This window comes from Neomonachus schauinslandi, chromosome 14 (assembly GCF_002201575.2).
Source record: "Neomonachus schauinslandi chromosome 14, ASM220157v2, whole genome shotgun sequence".
In the NCBI taxonomy this organism is placed as follows: Eukaryota; Metazoa; Chordata; class Mammalia; order Carnivora; family Phocidae; genus Neomonachus; species Neomonachus schauinslandi.
In genome coordinates, this window is record NC_058416.1 from 71,016,643 (window position 1) to 71,039,118 (window position 22,476).

The window sequence follows — 22,476 nt, forward strand, 5'->3', positions numbered from 1 at the left end:
GTCTTAGAGAGCTGCTGTTGGTTTTCCTTTGGTCTGAGTTTGAGAATATCATCATTTCCCACTCCTCACCTAAAGATTTACTGGTCCACTGGGGATGGTTGAAGTGACAAATTTGTGATAACTTATTTTCTTAAAGTTTCAGCACACAACCATCTTAAACCACACATGCTATAGAAGCATACAGAAGATGTGGCAGTTGTGTATAATATATGAAGGCAGAACACTTAATATGTTTTAGGGCAGAAAACTCAGACCAAGTGAAAGTTCTCAGGAGGCAGATTTAGGGTAATGAAAGTATAACCGAACCAATATGAGTTTGCTCATTGGTAAGTCACAGAAATTATACCAGGTGAGTTGTCACACAAAGAAAAAGTTTACCTGCAGCAAATAAGGGGGTCACGGGGAATAGCTTCCAAAGCCATGACTCCCAGAATGAGAAAGAGAGGAAGAGAAAGACTGAATGGGTACCTTTTGTTTAGGATTAGGATGAACATTAAATAGGGAAGCCTTGTCATCCTGTATAGAGACAGGATAAGGTCACACATGTGCCATAAGTAAACATGACTATACATACATTGTATGTTATGTAAATGAGGCTTGTGATCCTCCTTGGACAGGGATTTTAGTATTATGACGAGGTAAGGTTAATTGCCATTCATTCCAGGGGTCACTCCACAGTCCATCTGGGCACAGGTGAATGTCAGGGGTTTAGCTCAACCAGTCTTGTGGTCAGGGCAGTTGCTGTCACCTGAGAGGTGGTTTTGGGTTTTGTTTGCCAGAGTTAAGAGGTAAGCCAGAAAGAAGAGCTTAAGGAAAAATGTAACACCAAGGTTAGTGAGTACAAGCAGGTGGGCAGTAAAGGTCAGGTCTTGGTATCTAGCTGGTGACAAAAGAAAAAACCTCTCTGGACAGCAAACAATAGGAAGTTGTATTTTCTGATGAGTGCTTGGAATGTAGGGTCTTCTGTGGTGTACCCTGAGGGTATATTTATATTTATTTATTTATATATTTATATTATACACTAGGGATCAAATGAGCAAATGGTAAAGATGCAGTCAGTATTTTTGCAATATTGAGATGCTTAACGTGGTGTCTCATCTAAATTGGAGGACCATTATGATCCCAGGGTCCTGGGATCCAGCCCCACACCGGGCTCCCTGCTCTGCGGGAAGCCTGCTTCTCCCTCTCCCACACCCCCTGCTTGTGTTCCCTCTCTCGCTGTGTCTCTCTCTGTCAAATAAATAAATAAAATCTTTAAAAAAATAAACAAATTGGAGGACCATTCTGCTGGCTGACAGCGTTTTCCAAAGAAATATTTGTTTCAGTCCTGGAACAAACGATAATCTCAATGTTTTGCAATTAAATCACGGCTAAGAAGATTTTGATCTGAAAAATTTTTAAGCGGACATCCACATAAACTATAGAAAAAAATCTCACAAATGATTCTATAAACTTTTAGTTCTGTGTAACATAAATTGCCATTGAATTTTCCAGGTCGGATTACTATGAAATATTCCTTTAAATAACTAAATAAATCTAGATTATTAAGGTTTTTTGCATTTTGAAAGATGTCTGGCAAAAACAATAGAGGAGTTGATATCAAGACATTTCTGGTAACAATTGGATAACAGACTTGATTCTCTGTAGCCAGGACACTTCTACCAGATCACTGCTTCCTACTATTTTGTGGACTCCCAAGTGGAAGAGGACTTCAGCTACCTCCATTTTGACCTCAAACTTTCTAATTGATAAGTTCTTCTTTCCAGCTTATCTCTTAACTCAGGAAAAAGACCCTGAGGGCAAAGCATCCCTGAGGGGAAAGGAAACTATCCCTGAGCCAGCAAGACCCTGCCTGATTGACTCCATGACAATGATTGACTTGACCTTCACTGCCTCCCTGCACAGACCCACCAAACTTTGTTCCACATTTTCCTTATATAAACCTGGAAGTATTTTTGGCACTTTGGAGACAGTCTTTGAGATGCTTGTCTCCTGTTTTGCTGGTGTTGTCCTCACTGAAATAAATTCTTTTCTTGTTTCACCACCGCTCGTCACTCTGCCTTTGGATTTTGTCAGACGCAAGTGGCCAAACCTGGTCTGTTTGGGATCCCTGAAGCCAGATGCTCCTGCACCCCTGCACCGCCTCTATACAAGGGAGGTCCGTGGTCCGGATCACATGTATGCCAAGAATTACCTGTAGACAAAGTAAAAAAATAACTTGTTCATATATGCTTTTTTTTTTTCCAGATTTGTATAGATACTGTTAGATTCATAAAATATACATGTATTTAAAGGCAATACTGAATTCAGAGTAGCCTTTGCTATTTGTATTTTCTCAATTAGCTGTCCTAAAATGTACAGTTAGGAAATCAGAAAAAGGTTTTGATGCTTAAAAGTGAGTCCAGAGACTAGAAAGTATTGGCAGTGATTGATTTAGATCAGAGGTTGGCAAACTTTTTCTACAAAGGGCCTGATAGTAAATATTTTAGGCTTTATGGGCAGTGCAGTCTTTGTTCTAACTACTAAATTTTCCAACTGTAACACAAAAACAGCCTTAAGACAGTGTTTAAATAAATGGATGTGGCTGTGTTACAATAATACTTTATTTCCAAAGACAGGCAGCTGAAGTTTGCTGAGCCCTGATCTAGAGCTTGTTAAAGTGATTTCAAATTCTGAAAATTAACTATTTATTTATTATTTAAAGATTTTATTTGACACAGAGAGACATAGCGGGAGAGGGAACTCAAGCAGGGGGAGTGGGAGAGGGAGAAGCAGGCTTCCCGAAGAGCAGGGAGCCCGGTGTGGGGCTCGATCCCAGGACTCTGGGATCATGACCTGAGCCAAAGGCAGATGCTTAACGACTGAGCCACCCAGGCACCCCTGAAAATTAACTTTAAAAAGATGGAGGTGAGAAGAGGGGTTGCACCTTAACCAGAACACTAGTCAGGTTGATGAGAACAAATTCAAAAGAAATGTAGATAAAATTAAATTTCCTGGGGCACCTGGGTGGCTCAGTCGTTAAGCTTCTGCCTTTGGCTCAGGTCATGGTCCTGGGGTCCTGGGATGGAGCCCCACATCGGGCTCCTTGCTCGTCGGGAAGCCTGCTTCTCCCTCTCCCACTCCCCCTGCTTGTGTTCCCTCTCTCGCTGTGTCTCTCTCTCTGTCAAATAAATAAATAAATAAAACCTTAAAAAAAAAAATTTCCTTACAATTTGCAACCCATTGACAAATATCTGAGACAGGTAGAGCATGACATTCCTCAAGGAATTCACAACTGCTTTAATGGTAATGCTTTGCTGGAGGCAAAAAACAACCCTAGGGGCGCCTGGGTGGCTCAGTTGGTTAAGCGACTGCCTTCGGCTCAGGTCATGATCCTGGAGTCCCGGGATCGAGTCCCGCATCGGGCTCCCTGCTCGGCGGGGAGTCTGCTTCTCCCTCTGACCCTCCTCCCTCTCATGCTCTCTGTCTCTCATTCTCTGTCTCAAATAAATAAATAAAATCTTAAAAAAAAAAAAAACAAAAAACAACCCTAGCTTGACAATAGGCAGACCTGCAGGATCCTGTAAGCCTTCTTTAACCTATGAACATCCCTTTAGAAACTTCCTTTATGCCTACCCAACCCCACTTTAAAGTATATAATTGGGGCGCCTGGGTGGCTCGTTCGGTTGAGAGTCCAACTCTTGATCTCAGCTCAGGTTTTGATCTAGGGTCCTGAGTTTGAGCTCCGTGTTGGGCTCTGCCCTGGGCGTGGAGCCTACTTAAAAAAATATAATCACTCCTCGCAATCACAGTGCAGCTCTTTCTGCCCACGCATCCTATCCCCGTGCCATTTTTTTTTTTTTTTAGATTTTATTTATTTATTTGACAGTTAGGGCGGTGGCAGGCAGAGGGAGAGGGAGAAGCAGGCTCCCCACTGGGGGAGGAGCCTGATGTGGGGCTCGATTCCAGGACCCTAGGATAATGACCGGAGCCAAGACTGAGCCATTCAGGTGTGTGCGCCACCCCCCTTTTTGCATGAAAATGTCTCAAGAATTCTTTCTTGGCTGTTCACTCCTGGCCCACATCCCATCAAGGTGATCAAGTACCTTTCCTGCCAACCATGACCCTTACATTGGTTTAAGATACGTGGCTTTGTAAGAGTACTGGTGACTGTGAAGTTTAGAGTCCTATACTTCTGTTCTTTGAGCTAGGTTTCATTCTCCTCTGACTGATGCTTAATACACGGAGAATTATATTTTCATTAATTAAGCATTCTAGTTCTGGAGTGTTCATTTGTAGCACCTCTTCCTTCGAATTTTCTCATGGCAGGCTTCTTTTGATCTTATTTCAATAAAAGATTGTTTCTTTTCCTTGATTCTAGTGTACTTCACTTTGGGACTGTCTGGAAAAATGTGAAAGACTTGAAATGGATTTGGAAAAACATTAGTGGGTGCCTTCAATGGAAAACTAGGTTGTCTGGAATGTGTTGTATCCTTCTGGGTTATCTGATTGTATGAAGTTTGCACCTTTCATTGTCTTTGAAGTACTTTATAGCGCTTTTCACTGCTGGAAATCCAAATTATTCTTTTTCATAGATATGCCAATGATTATTTCCAGGTGGAGGGACAATTGATTGCACTTTCTTCCTCCCCTTAAAAAGGCCAGTATGTATCTATTTAGAAATTCATTTCAGCATTTCTGATTGCCAATACATGTGGGATATTTTGAATTCTCCTCTGAATTGATTGTAATATTTTACGGGGTCACTCAATTAATGAGTTAAGTAGTCTTTAATGTGTGTTCATTTCATATTTGTATGAGAGTCATGATTTTACCTTTACAAAAATGGATATTGTAACAGGAACAAGGTCGTTTAGTGGTTCTTATGCATTACTTCACCTCTCACAAAATACTTATCAAAAAAGAAGAGCATGAAAGTACCAGTAATTTCAGAGATAAGTTATAACCTAAGGAATTTTTATTGTCATAATTGCTGAAAAATGCTCTTAAAATTTAATGGCATGACATAAATTATTTATGCTTACATGTTAAATGTTTAAGTTGCATGTATTTGTGACTTGGTTGAATTTGAAATTTTAATTAATTTTGACCTGTGTATTTTGATTATCTCTTGTTAAGAGTAAACAAGCCAAACTATTTTTCACATTAGTCTTAAAAGAAGTGAGTTGGTGGTTAACCTAATAAAATGGTTATCGACTTATTTATAATCTCAAGTGAATAGAACAGTGTAGAAACACAGAGTTATGAATATCAGATTTATATTTGTTAAAATTCAACTGAGTAGGGCGCCTGGGTGGCTCAGTTGGTTAAGCGACTGCCTTCGGCTCAGGTCATGATCCTGGAGTCCCGGGATCGAGTCCCGCATCGGGCTCCCTGCTCAGCGGGGGGTCTGCTTCTCCCTCTGCCCTCTTCCCTCTCGTGCTCTCTGTCTCTCATTCTCTCTCTCTCAAATAAATTAAAAAAAAAATATTAAAAAAAAAATTCAACTGAGTAGATGTGAAGATGTAATTGGCTTTACTTAATGATTCTTGAATGGAGTAGCATTCCATCTAGCAAGTAGATAGGAGCTCAGAATGGAGTGCTTCTATAGGCAGGAGGGGGCAGAAAAAGGAAGTTTCTAACAGAGTGGATTGTTTCAGGCAAGGTCACCTTCCTTTGAGGGAAGGGTGGGAGCCTGTCATGCAAATTACCTCACTAGTGCTGATCAGGTAATTCCAGGTTGAGTTGTAAAGGTTACATCCCTGAGAGAGGCTGAAACTGCAGTTAGGTTAGATATTAATTCTTGGTTTGCTGTCATAGGGCAAGTGAACTCCACTTTGGGTCTCTCGTCCTTTTTTTTTTTTTAACAATTCATTGCTTTTGATCAGACTCACATTAACTAAGAGACCTAAAAATTTAAAGATTAAAAAAAAATTTTTTTTTTTAAAGATTTTATTCATTTATTTGTCAGAGAGAGAGAGAGAGCGCACAAGCAGGGGGAGTGGCAGGCAGAGGGAGAAGCAGACTCCCCATTGAGCAGGGATCCCGATGCAGGACTCTATCCCAGGATTCTGGGATCATGACCTGAGCTGAAGGCAGAAGCTTAACTGACTGAGCCACCCAGGTGTCCCCCCCCCAATTTTTTTTTTTTTTTTTACTTATTTGAGAGAGAGAGAGAGTGCATGAGCAGGGGGGAGGGGCAGAAGCAGACTCCCCGCTGAGCAGGGAGCCCCATGTGGGACTTAATCCCAGGACTCTGGGATTGTGACCTGAGTTGAAGGCAGATGCTTAACCTACTGAGCCACCCAGGTGCCCCATGATAAAAATTTAAAGCATTAATGTTACTCCCATCTATTGTTCTGAAGTTCTTGAAGTTTTTGTTGATCCTTTGTGTGGTATATAGGTAATGACATTTTTTGCTTAATCTCTGTGATATTCACAGGACACAACTTCAGGTTCATATTTCTTAAAGTTGGTCATTCTCTTTGTTACTTTACTGATATTCCAGTCTTAGATCAATTGCTTGGTAGTAACTGTCATTAAACATGCATTTAAAGCCTAAAGAATACAGCATGCTAGGGAGACTATAATGACTATGATAAGCAGGATAATTCCCAATGTCTGAAGTTTACTTCTAGGCCATGGTCCCTAAGACCCAAACCAATCAAAATCAGGTAAGTCAAAGAAAGACCCCATTGAAGGAGTCACCTTTTTAAGCCAAGTGGCTTGCTCAGTGATCTTATGTAACTGAGTTTCAACTTTCCCATGGGTGTTAATCCAGGTGCAGCAGGTGGTGTTGGCTAGGGAAGAAGGGCCCTGCCAAAGAAAGCAAATCTTGAATCATGAATGCCTCCTAGTAATTCCCATTTGAATCTGTGGCTCAGTACTGGAAAGGTGACAGCCATGGAGGCCAGTAAAATTTTAAGGGTCTGTAGACCACACAGGATTTTTTATTCTGGTTATCTTTGCCTATGCGTATGTCCCTTTCTTTGTATGGAGTCTGGACACAAAATTCCCCAAGTTTTTTTGTTTTTGTTTTTGTTGTGTTTTATTTTGTTTTGTTTTAGAAGGGGAGGGGCAGAGGGAGAGGGAGAGAGAGAATCCCAAGCAGGCTCTACCCTCCAGTGCAGAGCCTGACTCAGGGCTGGATCTCATGACTCTGAGATCATGACCTGAGCTGAAATCAGGAGTCGGATGATTAACGGACTGAACAACCCAGGTAACCCAAGTTTAGGGTTGTTAACCAGAGACAGGGAATCAGACCAGGGGGTCTCTAGCATCGTGGACAGATCTTTTTTTTAAAGATTTTATTCATCTGTCTGACAGAGAGCACAAGCAGGGGGAGCAGTAGAGGGAAAGGGAGAAGCATGTTCTCTGCTGAGCAGGGAGCCTGACCTGAGGCTTGATCCCAGGACCCTGGGACCATGACCTGACTGAAGGCAGAGGCTTAACCGACTGAACTACCTAGGTGCCCCCAGGTCAGAGTTTTTGATGAAAAATCCAGCATTTAAAATCCCTTAGCAATGGTCTGGGAGACGTAAATGGTGGCATTATCTTTCCAAGCCAATGCTAGATTAAAGGAAAGAAAGAGAAGAGAGGGGTTCATGTTAAAGTGTGGGTTTTGATGTAGCATTTTGGGAGCAGTTTACCTTGATGTCAACTTCTACTCTTTTCATTAGTTTGATTTTGAGGTCTCCAGCTGGTATATTGGACCAGATAGATGTCAGGTGGAGACTTATTCAGCTGTGAGATATATACCCAAGATTCAAGTCTCTGAAGTTTGGCTGCCAACTGGATGGTGAGGAAGACCTGGTTATAGTCCCTTCCAAGGATATTCATGGGGAGTCTTTGTTCTTAGGGAGTCTAAATTAGAAGGGTGGAAGAAAGTTGGAAATGTTTCTTTGGAGAATTGTAGCCAGATATTTGAGGAAGCTAGAATTCAGGATCTAGTCCAGTTATAGGTATAACAAAACCTCAAAGGCAGTTGACAGGATTAGAGGCTAATATAGACAAAGGTACACAAACATAATTTATCTTTGTACAATTACCCCCCCTTTTTTTTTTTTTAACAGAAGATAATCACAGTAAAACTAATTTGTCTGCATCACACATGGCCTGATGATTTACATATATAGAGCAGGAAGAGTAATGGACCATATAAGCTCTTTTTAAGGGTGTTTTCCTGAAACTTTTTATCTCAGGTTGGACTCTTAAAAGCTTCTGAGGCCAGGAAGGCAAGCCAAGGACTCACCATCAGATTTTACCTGCAGCGCTATTCCAGTCAAAGCCTTGGCAGTATTTCCAATTGTGTCCTGTTATATGGAGAACAGACTTTTATTGAATTTATATAAAGAACTATATTGCTATGAAAAGAATACTCGAGTTTCTGAATTCTGGAGGGATTAGAGAGAAAAAGTAAATCTTTTATCTTTGTTTACAGAGGTGTACTTTACCAAATTGTGAGTCATAGGTAGCTTAAGAATCTGGGGAAAAAACCCCAAAAACCCGAACAGTGATGTTCCAGGCAAAAAGTCATAAAAAATTATAATATTCCTCCTTAGTTAATTCAGTCCCATGTAGATAATACTTGTTTTGCCTGAATCCAGTTCAGTTTTATGATCTTAAAACAGTCAGAAACCTGTACTTGTGAAAGTCCTTTCCATGAATATTGAAGATGAAACACTTGAAACTCTTTTGCAAAAACATCTGAGTAAAAGATTTAAAATGCCCATTGTTAAAGATCTGATGAGAGTTCCTTATAAGGGAATTGAAAAGGAAAGTTGGTTATTTCTGTGACATACAACACTTAAAAATAACTGGAATCATGACCGATAACATTATATACCAGATTTCTAAGAATTTCATACAATTTCTAGCACACTTATAAGGTATATGTATACAAAGACAACATAAAGAAGGTTTAGAATTACTTATTATTTGATAATGCTTCCCATGTAATATAACATCAAATAGCCCTTTTAACATTTCCCTTCTTAAAGATTTAATTAATTTATTTGAGAGCGAGAGAGTAAGGAGGAGGAGTAGAGGGAGAGGGACAAGCGGACTCTGCACTGAGTGCAAAGCTCCATGCGGGTCCTGATCTCACCACCCTGAGGTCATGACCTAAGCTGAAATCAAGCGACGGACGCTTAACCGACTGAGCCACCTGGGCACCTCTAACATTTCCCTTTTTAGAAGGAGAGAGAATAAATCTTTTGAGATGTTCCAGAGACCCTCTGAAAAATCCCAAAGTTAAAATGACTTCATTTAGGATTTGATTTGGAAGAAGTTTGTCAAAAATACCAAAGCTCCTAAAATACTTGGTGAAATAGGTCATTGTGAAACAACACCCAGTTACCCATTTAACCATAGTGACAATAAAAGATTTTGCAGGCAAATATAGAAAGGTAAATCATTGTAAAAAAACTAACCAACCAAAAACCAAAAAAACCCTTTAGCTCTTTTAGTAGAGAAGATTCAGCTTGCTTAAGTAATCAGATACCTGATAAAGTCAACAGAGGAAATTATTTTGCCAAAACACAGAATCTTTGTTTTCTAGGAAGATTATGTTAAAGAGAAATCTTTCATACTCTCTTATCAAGAGTGGACCAGGGGTGCCTGGGTGGCTCAGTTGGTTAAGCGACTGCCTTCAGCTCGCGTCATGATCCCAGGATCGAGCCCCACATCGGGCTCTCTGCTCCATGGGAAGCCTGCTTCTCCCTCTCCCACTCCCCCACTTGTGTTCCCTCTCTCCCTGTCTCTCTCTCTCTGTCAATTAAATAAATAAATAAAATCTTTAAAAAAAAGAAAGAATGGACCAGTAGTCCAAGAAAACTTTGTCCTTTTAACAGAGAGAAACCCGAATTCTTTTTTTAAAAATTTTTTTATTGTTATGTTAATCACCATACATTACATCATTAGTTTTAGATGAAGTGTTCCATGATTCATTGTTTGTGCATAACACCCAGTGCTCCATGCAGAACATGCCCTCTTTAATACCCATCACCAGGCTAACCCATCCTCCCACCCCCCTCCCCTCTAGAACTCTCAGTTTGTTTTTCAGAGTCCATCGTCTCTCATGTGGAGAAACCGAATTCTAATTTTGCAGCTACATATATTTTTTTAAAGATTTAATTTATTTGACAGTGAGAGAGACAGCGAGAGAGGGAACACAAGCAGGGGGAATGGGAGAGGGTGAGCCACCCAGGCACCCTTGCAGCTACTTACTTTTGATATTAAAGCTCATTTGCTTAATGAAATTTATTCTAATCTTAGCCAGTCATGACCATGCATAAAATTCTTTTCTGAAGATTCCATTTTGGGGTGCCTGGGTGGCTCAATTGGTTAAGCGTCTGCCTTTGGCTTAGGTCATGATCTTGGGATCTTGGGATCGAGCCTTGCATCAGGCTCCTTGCTCAGCAGGGAGTCTGCTCACCCCTTTCCCTTTGCCCCTCCCCTTACTCGTGCTCACTCACTTTCTCTCTGAAATAAATAAATAAAATCTTAAAAAAAAGATTCCTTTTCTCCAAAGCTTAATGGCTTTAATTGCATATGTTGACATTTAAAATCCTAAAAAGCCCCAAATTTTTAATGAAAATAGAGAAGTAAACAATTATGAACTGTCTCTTATATTAGCATTCTGTGGATTGGAAATTATACTTTTTATAATTTCTAGAAATGCATGCTTTCTCATGGTGACTTTCTCACTATTACATAAAACATGTTTGCTAACAGATCTCTATTTATTATCTCCTATATTTTGTTTTATATACACATATCTTAAACTTCACAAGTCATTTTGTTATAATAATAATTATTATTCCTTTCTTACTACATTTCCATGTTTCTATCTAAGATCATTTTCCTTCAGTATTTCTTTTAGTATTTCTTTTAGCGTAGGCTTGTTGTTGATGAATTTCCTCAGTTTTGGTTTGTTTGTACAAGTATTTATTTTACCTTTTTAAAAATTGAGATATAATTAACATACCATAAAATTCACTATTTAAAAGTGTATAATTCAGGGGCGTCTGGGTGGCTCAGTCGTTAAGCGTCTGCCTTCGGCTCAGGTCATGATCCCAGGGTCCTGGGATCGAGCCCCACGTCTGGCTCCCTGCTCTGCGGGAAGCCTGCTTCTCTCTCTCCCACTCCCCCTGCTTGTGTTCCCTCTCTCGCTGTGTCTCTCTGTCAAATAAATAAATAAAATCTTTAAAAAAAAAAAAAAAAAAAAAAAGTGTATAATTCAGTGTTTTTTTAGTATATTCACAGCCATCACCATTAATTCCAGAACATTTCCATCAGCTTCAAAAAAAGCCCCGTACTCACTGGGTCACCCATTTTCCCCTACCTCTAACCCCGTGGCAACCACTAATTTGCTTTCTATCTCAGTGGGTGTGCCTTTCATGGACATTTTTTTTTTTTTTAAGATTTTATTTACTTATTTGAGAGAGAGAATGAGAGACAGAGAGCACGAGAGGGAAGAGGGTCAGAGGGAGAAGCAGACCCCTTGCCGAGCAGAGAGCCCAATGCGGGACTTGATCCCAGGACTCCAGGGTCATGACCTGAGCCGAAGGCAGTCGTTTAACCAACTGAGCCACCCAGGCGCCCCTTTCATGGACATTTAACATAAATGAAATCATATAAGATGTGGCCTTTTGTGTCTGGCTTCTTTCCCTTAAAATAGTGTTTAAAGATTCACCCATGTTCTTTTTTTTTTTTTTAAAGATTTTATTTATTTGTCAGAGAGAGCGTGCACGAGCAGGGGGAGCGGCAGGCAGAGGGAGAAGCAGGCTCCCAGCTGAGCAGGGAGCCCGATATGGGACTCCATCCTAGGACACTGGGATCATGACCTGAGCTGAAGGCAGATGCTTAACCAACTGAGCCACCCAGGTGTCCCTCATCCATGTTCTTATTTATATGAGTATATTATTCCTTTTTCTTGTTCCATTTTATGGCTGTGTCATGTTTTCTGTATTCATCAGTTGATGGACATTTGGGTTGTTTCTACTTTATAGCTTTTATAAATAATGCTGCTATAAACATTTGTGTACAAGTTGTTGTGTGGACACACATTTTCACTTCATTTGGGTAGATGCTTATAAGTGGAATTGCTGGGTCATATGGTAATTGTGTTTTAACTTTGGAGGATGTGCCAAACCTGTTTGCCACAACAGCTTTACCATTTAAAATTCTACCAGCAATGTATGATGGTTCCTGTTTCAACTTTGTTTTCGAATATTTTCTCTGGGTATAGAATTTTGGTTAGCTGCTATTTCATCTTCTATCATTTCTATTAAGCTTGAAGCTTTGTAGATAATGTGTCTTTCCCCCCTCCCCTGTCTCTTTGTTTTTGTTTTTTAGGAGTTTGTGATGTGTAGGTCTAGTTTTCTTTGTGATATTGTGGGGTTGGATGAAGTCCTTTTTTTTTTTTTTTTAAAGATTTTATTTATTTATTTGACAGAGAGAAACACAGTGAGAGAGGGAACACAAGCAGGGGGAGTGGGAGAGGGAGAAGCAGGCTTCCTGTGGAGCAGGGAGCCTGATGCGGGGCTCGATCCCAGGACTCTGGGATCATGACCTGAGCCGAAGGCAGCCGCTTAACGACTGAGCCACCCAGGCGCCCGAAGTCCTTTTTTTTTTTGGATGAAGTTCTTAAAGCAGTTAGTTCAGTATTCATTAGTTTTTGATGTAGTGTGCCATGATTCATTGTTTGCGTGTAACACACGGTGCTCCATTCAATATGTGCCCTCCTTAATACCCATCAGCAGGCTAACCCATCCCCCTACCCCCCTCCCGTCTAAAACCCTCAGTTTGTTTCTCAGAGTCCATAGTCTCTCATGGTTCGTCTCCCCCTCCGATTTCCCTTCCTATCTTCTTTTTTTTTTTTTTTTTAAAGATTTTATTTATTTATTTGACAGAGACATAGCGAGAGAGGGAACACAAGCAGGGGGAGTAGGAGAGGGAGAAGCAGGCTTCCCCGCGGAGCAGGGAGCCCAATGTGGGGCTCGATCCCAGGGTCCTGGGATCACGACCTGAGCCGAAGGCAGACGCTTAACGACTGAGCCACCCAGGCGCCCCTCTTTTTTTTTCTTTTTCAACATATAATGTATTATTTGTTTCAGAGGTACAGGTCTGTGATTCATCAGTCATACACAATTCACAGCACTCACCATAGCACATACCCTCCCAATGTTCATCACCCAGCCATCCCATCCCTCCCACCCCCCACCATTCCAGCAACACTCAGTATGTTTCCTGAGATTAAGAATTCCTCATATCAGTGAGATCATATGATACTTGTCTTTCTCTGATTGACTTATTTCGCTTAGCATAATACCCTCTAGTTCCATTGCAAATGGCAAGATTTCATTTTTTTGATGGCTGCATAATATTCCATTGTATATATATACCACGTCTTTATCTATTCATCTGTGGATTGACATCTAGGCTCTTTCCATAGTTTGGCTATTGTGGACATTGCTGCTATAAACATCGGGGTCCATGTACCCCTTCAGATCACTACGTTTGTATCTTTGGGGTAAATACCCAGTAGTGCAATTGCTGGGTCATAGGGTAGCTCTATTTTCAGCTTTTTGAGGAACCTCCATACTGTTTTCCAGAGTGGCTGCACCAGCTTGCATTCCCACCAACAGTGTAGGAGGGTTCCCCTTTTACCGCATCCTCGCCAACATCTGTCGTTTCCTGACTTGTTAATTTTAGCCATTCTGACTGGTGTGAGGTGGTATCTCAATGAAGTTTTGATTTGGATTTCCCTGATGCCAAGTGATGCTGAGCAGTTTTTCATGTGTCTGTTGGCTATTTGGATGTCTTCTTTTGAAAAATGTCCGTTCATGTCTCTGCCCATTTCTTGATTGGATTATTTGTTCTTTGGGTGTTGAGTTTGATAAGTTCTTTATAGATTTTGGATACTAGCCCTTTATCTGATATGTCATTTGCAGATATCTTCTCCCATTCTGTCGGTTGTTTTTTGGTTTTGTTAAGTGTTTCCTTTGCTGTGCAAAAGCTTTTTATCTTGATGAAGTCCCAATAGTTCATTTTTGCCCTTGCTTCCCTTGACTTTGGCGATGTCTCTAGGAAGAAGTTGCTGTGGCTGAGGTCGAAGAGGTTGCTGTCTGTGTTCTCCTCTAGGATTTTGATGGATTCCTGTTTCACATTTAGGTCTTTCATTCATTTTGAGTCTATTTTTGTGTGGTGTGAGGAAATGGGCCAGTTTCATTCTTCTGCATGTGGCTGTCCAATTTTCCCAACACCATTTGTTAAAGAGACTGTCTTTTTTCCATTGGACATTCTTTCCTGACTTGTCTAAATTAGTTGACCATAGTGTTGAGGGTCCATTTCTGGGCTCTCTGTTCTGTTCCATTGATCTATGTGTCTGTTTTTGTGCCAGTACCATACTGTCTTAATGATTACAGCTTTGTAATAGAGTTTGAAGTCTGGAATTGTGATGCCACCGGCTTTACTTTTCTTTTTCAACATTCCTCTGGCTATTTGGGGACTTTTCTGGTTACATACAAATTTTAGGATTATTCCATTTCTTTGAAAAAAGTGGATGGTATTTTTTTTTTTTTAAAGATTATTTATTTATTTTACAGAGAGAGAGGACAAGTAGGCAGAGCAGTGGTCAGAGGGAGAGGGAGAAGCAGGCTTCCCGCTGATTGGGGAGCCCAATGCAGGGCTCGATCCCAGGACCCTGGGATCATGACCCGAGCCAAAGGCAGACGCTTAACCAATTGAGCCACCCGGGTGCCCCAAGTGGATGGTATTTTGCTGGGATTGCATTAAATGTGTAGATTGCTCTAGGTAGCATTGACATCTTCACAATATTTGTTCTTCCAAGCCATGAGCATAGAACGTTTTCCCATTTCTTTGTGTCTTCCTCAGTTTCTTTCATGAGTATTCTATAGTTTTCTACAGATTCTTTGCCTCTTTGGTTAGATTTATTCCTAGGTATCTTATGGTTTTGGGTGCAATTGTAAATGGGATCGACTCCTTAATTTCTCTTTCTTCTGTCTTGTTGTTGGTGTATAGAAATGCAACTGATTTCCGTGCATTGATTTTTATCCTGCCACTTTACTGAATTCCTGTATGAGTTCTAGCAGTTTTGGGGTGGAGTCTTTTGGGGTTTCCGCATAAAGTATCATATCATCTGCAAAAAGTGAGAGTTTGACTTCTTCTTTGCCGATTTGGATGCCTTTTATTTTATTTTTTTTTGTTGTCTGATTGCTGTGGCTAGGACTTCTAATACTATGTTTAATAGCAGTGGTGTAGTGGACATCCATGCCATGTTCCTGACCATAGGGGAAAAGCTCTGAGTTTTTCCCCTACTGAGTATGATATTCGCTGTGGGTTTTTCATAGATGGCTTTTCTGATATTGAGGTTTGTACCCTCTATCCCTACACTCTGAAGAGTTTTAATCAAGAATGGATGCTGTACTTTGTCAAATGCTTTTTCTGCATCTATTGAGATAATCATATGGTTCTTGTTCTTTCTTTTATTAATGTATTGTATCACATTGATTTGCTGATGTTGAACCACCCTTGAATCCAGGAATAAATCCCATTTGGTCGTGGTGACTAATCCTTTTAATGTACTGTTGGATCCTATTTGCTAGTATTTTGGTGAGAATTTTTGCATCCATGTTCATCAGGGATACTGGTCTGTAATTCTCCTTTTTGATGGGGTCTTTGTCTGGTTTTGGGATCAAGGTAATGCTGGCCTCATAAAATGAGTTTGGGAGTTTTCCTTCCATTTCTATTTTTGGAACAGTTTCAGAAGAATAGGTATTAATTCTTCTTGAAATGTTTGGTAGAATTCCCCTGGGAAGCCATCTGGCCCTGGGCTTTTGTTTGTTGGGAGATTTTTGATGACTGCTTCAATTTCCTTAGTGGTTATAGGTCTGTTCAGGTTTTCTATTTCCTCCTGGTTCAGTTTTGGTAGTTAATACATCTCTAGGAATGCATCCATTTCTTCCAGGATATCTAATTTGCTGGTGTAGAGTTGCTCATAATATGTTCTTAAAATTGTTTGTATTTCTTTGGTGTTGGTTGTGATCTCTCCTCTTTCTTTCATGATTTTATTAATTTGGGTCGTTTCTCTTTTCTTTTTGATAAGTCCGGCCAGGGGTTTATCAATCTTACTAATTCTTTCAAAGAACCAGCTCCTAGTTTCATTGATCTGTTCTACTGCTCTTTTGGTTTCTATTTCATTGATTTCTGCTCTGATCTTTATTATTTCTCTTCTCTGGCTAGGTTTGGGCTTTATTTGCTGTTCTTTCTCCAGCTCCTTTAGGTGTAGGGTTAGGTTGTGTATTTGAGACCTTTTTTGTTTCTTGTGAAAGGCTTGTATTGCTATATACTTTCCTCTTAGGCCCACCTTTGCTTCATCCCAAAGATTTTGAACATTGTGTTTTCATTTTCATTGGTTTCCATGAATGTTTTTAATTCTTCTTTAATTTCCTGGTTGACCCATTCATTCTTTAGTAGGATGCTCTTTAGCCTCCATGTATTTGAGTTCTTTCCAACTTTCATCTTGTGATTGAGTTCTAGTTTCAAAGCATTGTGGTCTGAAAATAGGCAGAGAATGATCCCAATCTTTTGGTACCGGTTGAGACCTGATTTGTGACCAAGGATGTGATCTATTCTGGAGAATGTTCCATGGGCACTAGAGAAGAGTGTGTTTTCTGTTGCTTTGGGATGGAATGTCCTGAATGTATCTGTGAAGTCCATCTGGTCCAGTGTGTCATTTAAAGCCTTTATTTCCTTGTTGATCTTTTGCTTAGATGATCTGTCCATTTCAGTGAGGGGGGTGTTAAAGTCCCCTGCTATTATTGTATTGTTGTCGATGTGTTTCTTTGATTTTGTTATTAATTGGTTTATATAATTGGCTGCTCCCATGTTAGGAGCATAGATATTTACAGTTGTTAGATCTTGTTGGATAGACCCTTTAAGTATGATATAGTGTCCTTCCTCATCTTTTATTATAGTCTTTGGTTTAAAATCCAATTTGTCTGCTATAAGGATTGCCACCCCAGCTTTCTTTTGATGTCCATTAGCATGGTAAATGGTTTTCCAACCCCTCACTTTCAATCTCGAGGTGTCTTTGGGTCTAAAATGAGTCTCTTGCAGGCAGCATATCGATGGGTCTTGTTTTTTTATCCAATCTGATACCCTGTGTCTTTTGGTTGGGGGATTTAGCACATTTACATTCAGGGTAACTATTGAAAGATATGAATTTAGTGCCATTGTACTGCCTGTAAGGTGACTGTTACTGTGTATTGTCTCTATTCCTTTCTGGTCTATGTTCCTTTTAGACTCTCTTTTTGCTTAGAGGACCCCTTTCAGTATTTCTTGTAGGGCTGGTTTGGTGTTCTCAAATTCTTTTAGTTTTTGTTTGTCCTGGAAGCTTTTTATCTCTCCTTCTATTTTCAGTGACAGCCTAGCTGGATATAGTATTCTTGGCTGCATATTTTTCTCGTTTGGTGTTCTGAGTATATCATGCCAGTCCTTTCTGGCCTGCCAGGTCTTTGGATAGGTCTGCTGCCGATCTAATGTTTCTACAGTTGTAGGTTACCGATCTGTTGTCCCGAGCTGCTTTCAGGATTTTCTCTTTGTCTCTGAGACTTGTAAGTTTTACTATTAGATGTCGGGGTGTTGACCTATTTTTATTGATTTTGAGGGGGGTTCTCTGTGCCTCCTGGACTTTGATGTCTGTTTCCTTCCCCAAATTAGGGAAGTTCTTTGTTATAATTTGCTCCAGTATACCTTCTGCCCCTCTCTCTCTTTCTTCTTCTTCTGGGATCCCAATTATTCTAATATTGTTTCATCTTATGGTATCACTTATATCTCAAATTCTGCCCTCATGATCCTGCAGTTGTTTATCTTTTTCTCAGCTTCTTTATTTTCCATCATTTCATCTTCTATATCATTCATTCTCTCTTCTGCCTCATTTATTCTAGCAGTTAGAGCCTCCATTTTTTATTGCACCTCATTAATAGCCTTTTTGATTTCGACTTGGTTTCTTTTATTTCTCCAGGTGTTTCTGTAGTATCTTCCATGCTTTTTTCAAGCCCAGCTAGTATCTTTATAATTGTCATTCTTAAGTCTAGTTCTGACATCTCACTAATATCTGTATTGATTAGGTCCCTGGCAGTTGGTACTGCCTCTTGTTCTTTTTTTTGAGGTGAGTTTTTCCGTCTTGTTATTTTGTCCAGAGGAGAATAGATGAATGAGAGAACAAAATGGTAACAGGGTAACGACTCCAGAAAAATATACACTAAACAGATCAGAAGAAACCCGAAATTGGGGGGAAAAGAAAGGGAAAGAAAGAAAAAAAGAAAAGAATATGATCAAATATGATCAGGCTGGTGAATACATCAGTGCCACACACTAGATTTTGGGCATATTTTGGTCTGTTAGAAGAAGGTGCCTCCCAAAATTTTAAAGAAAGAAAAACTTATGTTTGTACAAAAATAAGGGTAAATACAATGAAGGGATGGAATATGAATGTAAAGATGAAAATTATAAAAGATTTTATAAAAGGAATTGATAAGTTCGTTGAAAGAAAGAAAAAAGAAATTAAAAAAAGAACAAAAAAAAAAAAAGAGGGGGGAGAGACTGTGATCAGGCAGGAGACTAGAGCAAAGCCATACCCTAGAGATTTAGGGTATATTTTGGTCTGTTAGAAGAAACTGAATCCCAAAATTTTAAAGAGAGGACAACTTATATATATACAAAATGTAAGGTTAACTACAATGAAGGGATAGAATATAACTCTAAAAATGAAAAAATAAAATATTTTTAAAAAAGGATTTGATGGGGCACCTGGGTGGCTCAGTTGGTTAGGTGACTGCCTTCGGCTCAGGTCATTTTCCTGGAGTCCTGGGATCAAGTCCCGCATCGGGCTCCCTACTCTGCAGGGAGTCTGCTTCTCCCTCTGACCCTCCCCCCTCTCATGCTCTCTCTCTCTCTCATTCTCTCTCTCAAATAAATAAAATCTTAAAAAAAAAGGATTGATAAGATGTTGGTTAAAAAAGGAAAAAGAAAAATTCAAGAAACAATAGAAAAGGAAAAAAATAAAGAAAATTAATAGAATTAACTTTGAAAGGCTAAAGCATCTTGGGAAAAAAGCCATGAATTCTGTGTGCAGTATTCCACTATCGCTGGAGTTCTGCCGTTCTCATTGATCGGTAAACTTGGTCTTGGCTGGCTGTTCTTGCTGATCTTCTGGGGGAGGGGCCTCTTGCTGTGGTTCCCAAATGTCTTTGCCAGAGGCAGAATTGCCCCGCCCTTGCCGGGTCCAGGCTAGGTAATCTGCTCGGGTTTGCTTTCTGGAGCTTTTGTTCCCTGCAAGCTTTCCATCCAGCTTTGGAGGACGAGATGAAAATGGCGGCCTCCCAATCTCCGCCCCGGAGGAGCCGAGAACTCGGGCCCCGCTCCTCAGTGCGCCCCCAGAGAAAAGCAGTCAGTCACTCCCACCTCCCCAGTCTCCGGCTGCACTCCGTGCTCACCTGGCCTGTGACTGCGCGTTTCTATCTCTGGCATCCGACCCCGGGTGGAGTCTCCAAACCCAGCAGATCCCTGCGGTGCACTCCCGTGCCGCTCCTCTGGGGGGAGGAAGGGGAGTCTCCTGGATCTGCTGCTTGTTGGGTCCCTGCTGGAGGAGCAGTGGCCCGACTGTGCGGCGGATCACGGTTTATGGCAACCCAGAGCTGAGAGCCCGTGCCTCGGCTCCGCCTCTGCAGCCGGCTTCCCCGCTTCAATACCTGGGAGCTCTGCCGCACTCAGGCACCCCCGGTCTTTCTGTGACCCCGAGGGTCCTGAGACCACACTGTCCTGCGAGGGTTCCACCCCCCGGCTTAGCGACCAGAGTGACGTCCCTCAGCGGAGCAGACTTTTAAAAGTTCCGATTTTGTGCTCCGCTGCTCTGTCACTTGCTGGTAGCGGCTGACGGAGGCTCCCTGCCCCTGCTGTCTGTCTTCCCAAATATTGCCTGAGATGCACTTCTCTGCATGTCCTACCTTCCAGAAAGGGGTTGTGTTTCTGTTCAGAGAGTTGCTGCCATTCTTTTTTCCAATCTCCTGTTGAGTTTGTAGGTGTTCAGAATTCTTTGATACCTACCGAGCTGAATTCCTGGGAGCAGACAAAATTTAGGTCTCCTACTCCTCCGCCATCTTGCTCCTCCTCCTCTTATTGTGTCTCTTATGCACCCACTTTCTCCCGTCAACCCTTTCTTTTTGGGTATATTTCATTTTGGGTATTTTCTATGGACTTTTCCTCCAGTTTATTAATCCTCCTATTTGTTAATGTCACATCTTATAAACCCATCTACAAAGTTGTTAATTTGAGGTATTATATAGTTTAGTTTTGGAATGCACATTGGATTCTTTATTATGTAGTTAATTTTCCAGTGAAATATTGTCTTATCTGTTTTGTTTTTATTTTTTATTTTTATTAAGATTTTATTTATTTATTTGGGAGAGAGAGAGCTAGCCTGAGCAGGGGAAGGCGCAGAGGGAGAGAATTTCAAACAGACTCTGAGTGGAGCTCAGAGCCCAGTGTAGGGCTTGATCTCATGACCCAGAGATCACAACCTGAGCCAAAATCAAGAGTCAGATGTTCAACTGACTGAGCCACCCAGGCACCCCCCATTATCTATTTTGCTTTTAAAATACACAACTAATGTGTACCCTTTGCTTATCCATATGGGACCTTTGTGTAAATTCAAAAATGGTCCTACTCTCTAGGTATAAGAATAGCTTGGTGAGTAGAGAGTGACTTTATAAAATTTAGAAAGTTGTAGCCCCAGGGCCACTGGGTGGCTCAGTCAGTTAAGCGTCTGTCTGCCTTTGGCTCAGGTCATGATCCTGGAGTCCAGGAGTCCCAGGGTGGAGGCCCACGTCAGGCTCCCTGCTCAGCGGGGAGCCTGCTTCTCCCTCTGCCTGCCGCTCCCCCTACTTGTGTGCTCTCTCCCTCTCTCTGACAAATAAATAAATAAAATCTTAAAAAAAAAAAGGTAAACAGATTCTACAACTATATATGTGCGCCCTGATACATAAAAGTAACCTATGCTCTGTTTTCAGAATTTTTTTTCACATTTAAGAAATATATACAGGGAATATATACATATAATAAAGTATCAGACAGCACAAAATGGAAATATTGGTTACTTTCCTACTCCTACCTTCCAGTCTTCAAGCAACTCTCTTTTGAGGCAATTATTCTACTGGTTTATATATTGTTTCTGGCATAATTAACCCATGTGTAATTAAGCATGTAAGTGTGTGTATATGTATGCATTACTTCCTTCCCCTTTTTTTTTATGGAAGATAACATATTCTGTATCTCTTCTACAACTTGATTTTTTCTATCTTTCCATATCAGTATATAAAATCTGCTTCATTCTTTTGGCTGGATTTGTAGTAGCAATTATATTGATATATGAAAATTAATTTATCTGTTTTCCTGTTGTCTGACATTTAGGTTATTTCTAATCTCATGCTAATACAAATGATGTTACGAATATTTTTGTATATGAGACTTTGTTTACATAGGTAAATGTATCTGAAGGGTAATTTACGTGAAGTGGAAAAATTTCTATAATTCAAAGAATATGTATCTTTTATATTTTTGTAGCTATTCCTTCGTTTTTCTATAAAGAAATGTCAGTTTCTAGTTCCATCAACAATGTATGAATGTAGTTTTTTCCTTATCCCTTTACTATGAAAGTGTACTGATAACTTTTTTTTCCATTAGAATGAGAGAAGAAAAATAATATCTTGAGGTTTAATTTTCTTTTAAAATAACTGAAGTCATAGGGCACCTGGCTGGCTCAGTTTGTAGAGCATGCAACTCTTGCTCTCAGGGTTGTGAGTTCAGACCCCATGTTGGGCATAGAGTTTACTTTAAAGAAAAAGTAACTGAAGTCACACATTTAAAAATGTGCTTAAACGGGGCGCCTGGGTGGCTCAGTCATTAAGCGTCTGCCTTTTGCTCAGGTCATGATCCTATGGTCCTGGGATCGAGCCCCTCACCGGGCTCCCTGGTTGGCGGGAAGCCTGCTTCTCCCTCTCCCAACCCCCCCACTTTGTGTTCCCTCTCTCGCTGTGTCTCTCTCTGTCAAATAAATAAATAAAATCTTAAAAAAAAAAATGCTTAAAGGCTGTATGGATTTCCTTTCTTATGATCTGTCTGTGCATATCCTTTGTTCATTGTCCTATGTCCATTAGATTGTTTTTTTTCTTATTTGTACATTTTTATATAGTAAGAAAATTAGCCTTTTATTATGTGTTGTGAAGTTTTTAAAAATTGATTTGTCAATCATCTTTTTCCTTTTTTTAAATCTTTTTTTTCCATGTAGATATTTAAAATTTTTATGTTGTCAAATTTATTTTTGTTATGTCTGTAGGTTTTGTGTTGTACTTAGAAAGGCCTTCCTCTGGGGCTCCTGGATGGGTCAGTCGTTAAGCATCCGCCTTCGGCTCA

At 40.4% G+C, this 22,476-nt stretch overlaps 1 protein-coding gene across 1 annotated transcript in view; it reads left to right on the forward strand.

Annotated features, from left to right (window-relative positions):
- Positions 1–6,620: 6,620 nt before the first annotated feature.
- TTC28 (tetratricopeptide repeat domain 28) overlaps positions 6,621–22,476 on the forward strand; it is a 604,133-nt gene continuing 588,277 nt past the window's right edge. Inside the window, exon 1 of the mRNA XM_044921035.1 lies at positions 6,621–6,653. Coding sequence (XP_044776970.1) covers positions 6,621–6,653 — 33 coding nt within the window. The remainder of the gene's footprint in view (positions 6,654–22,476) is intronic.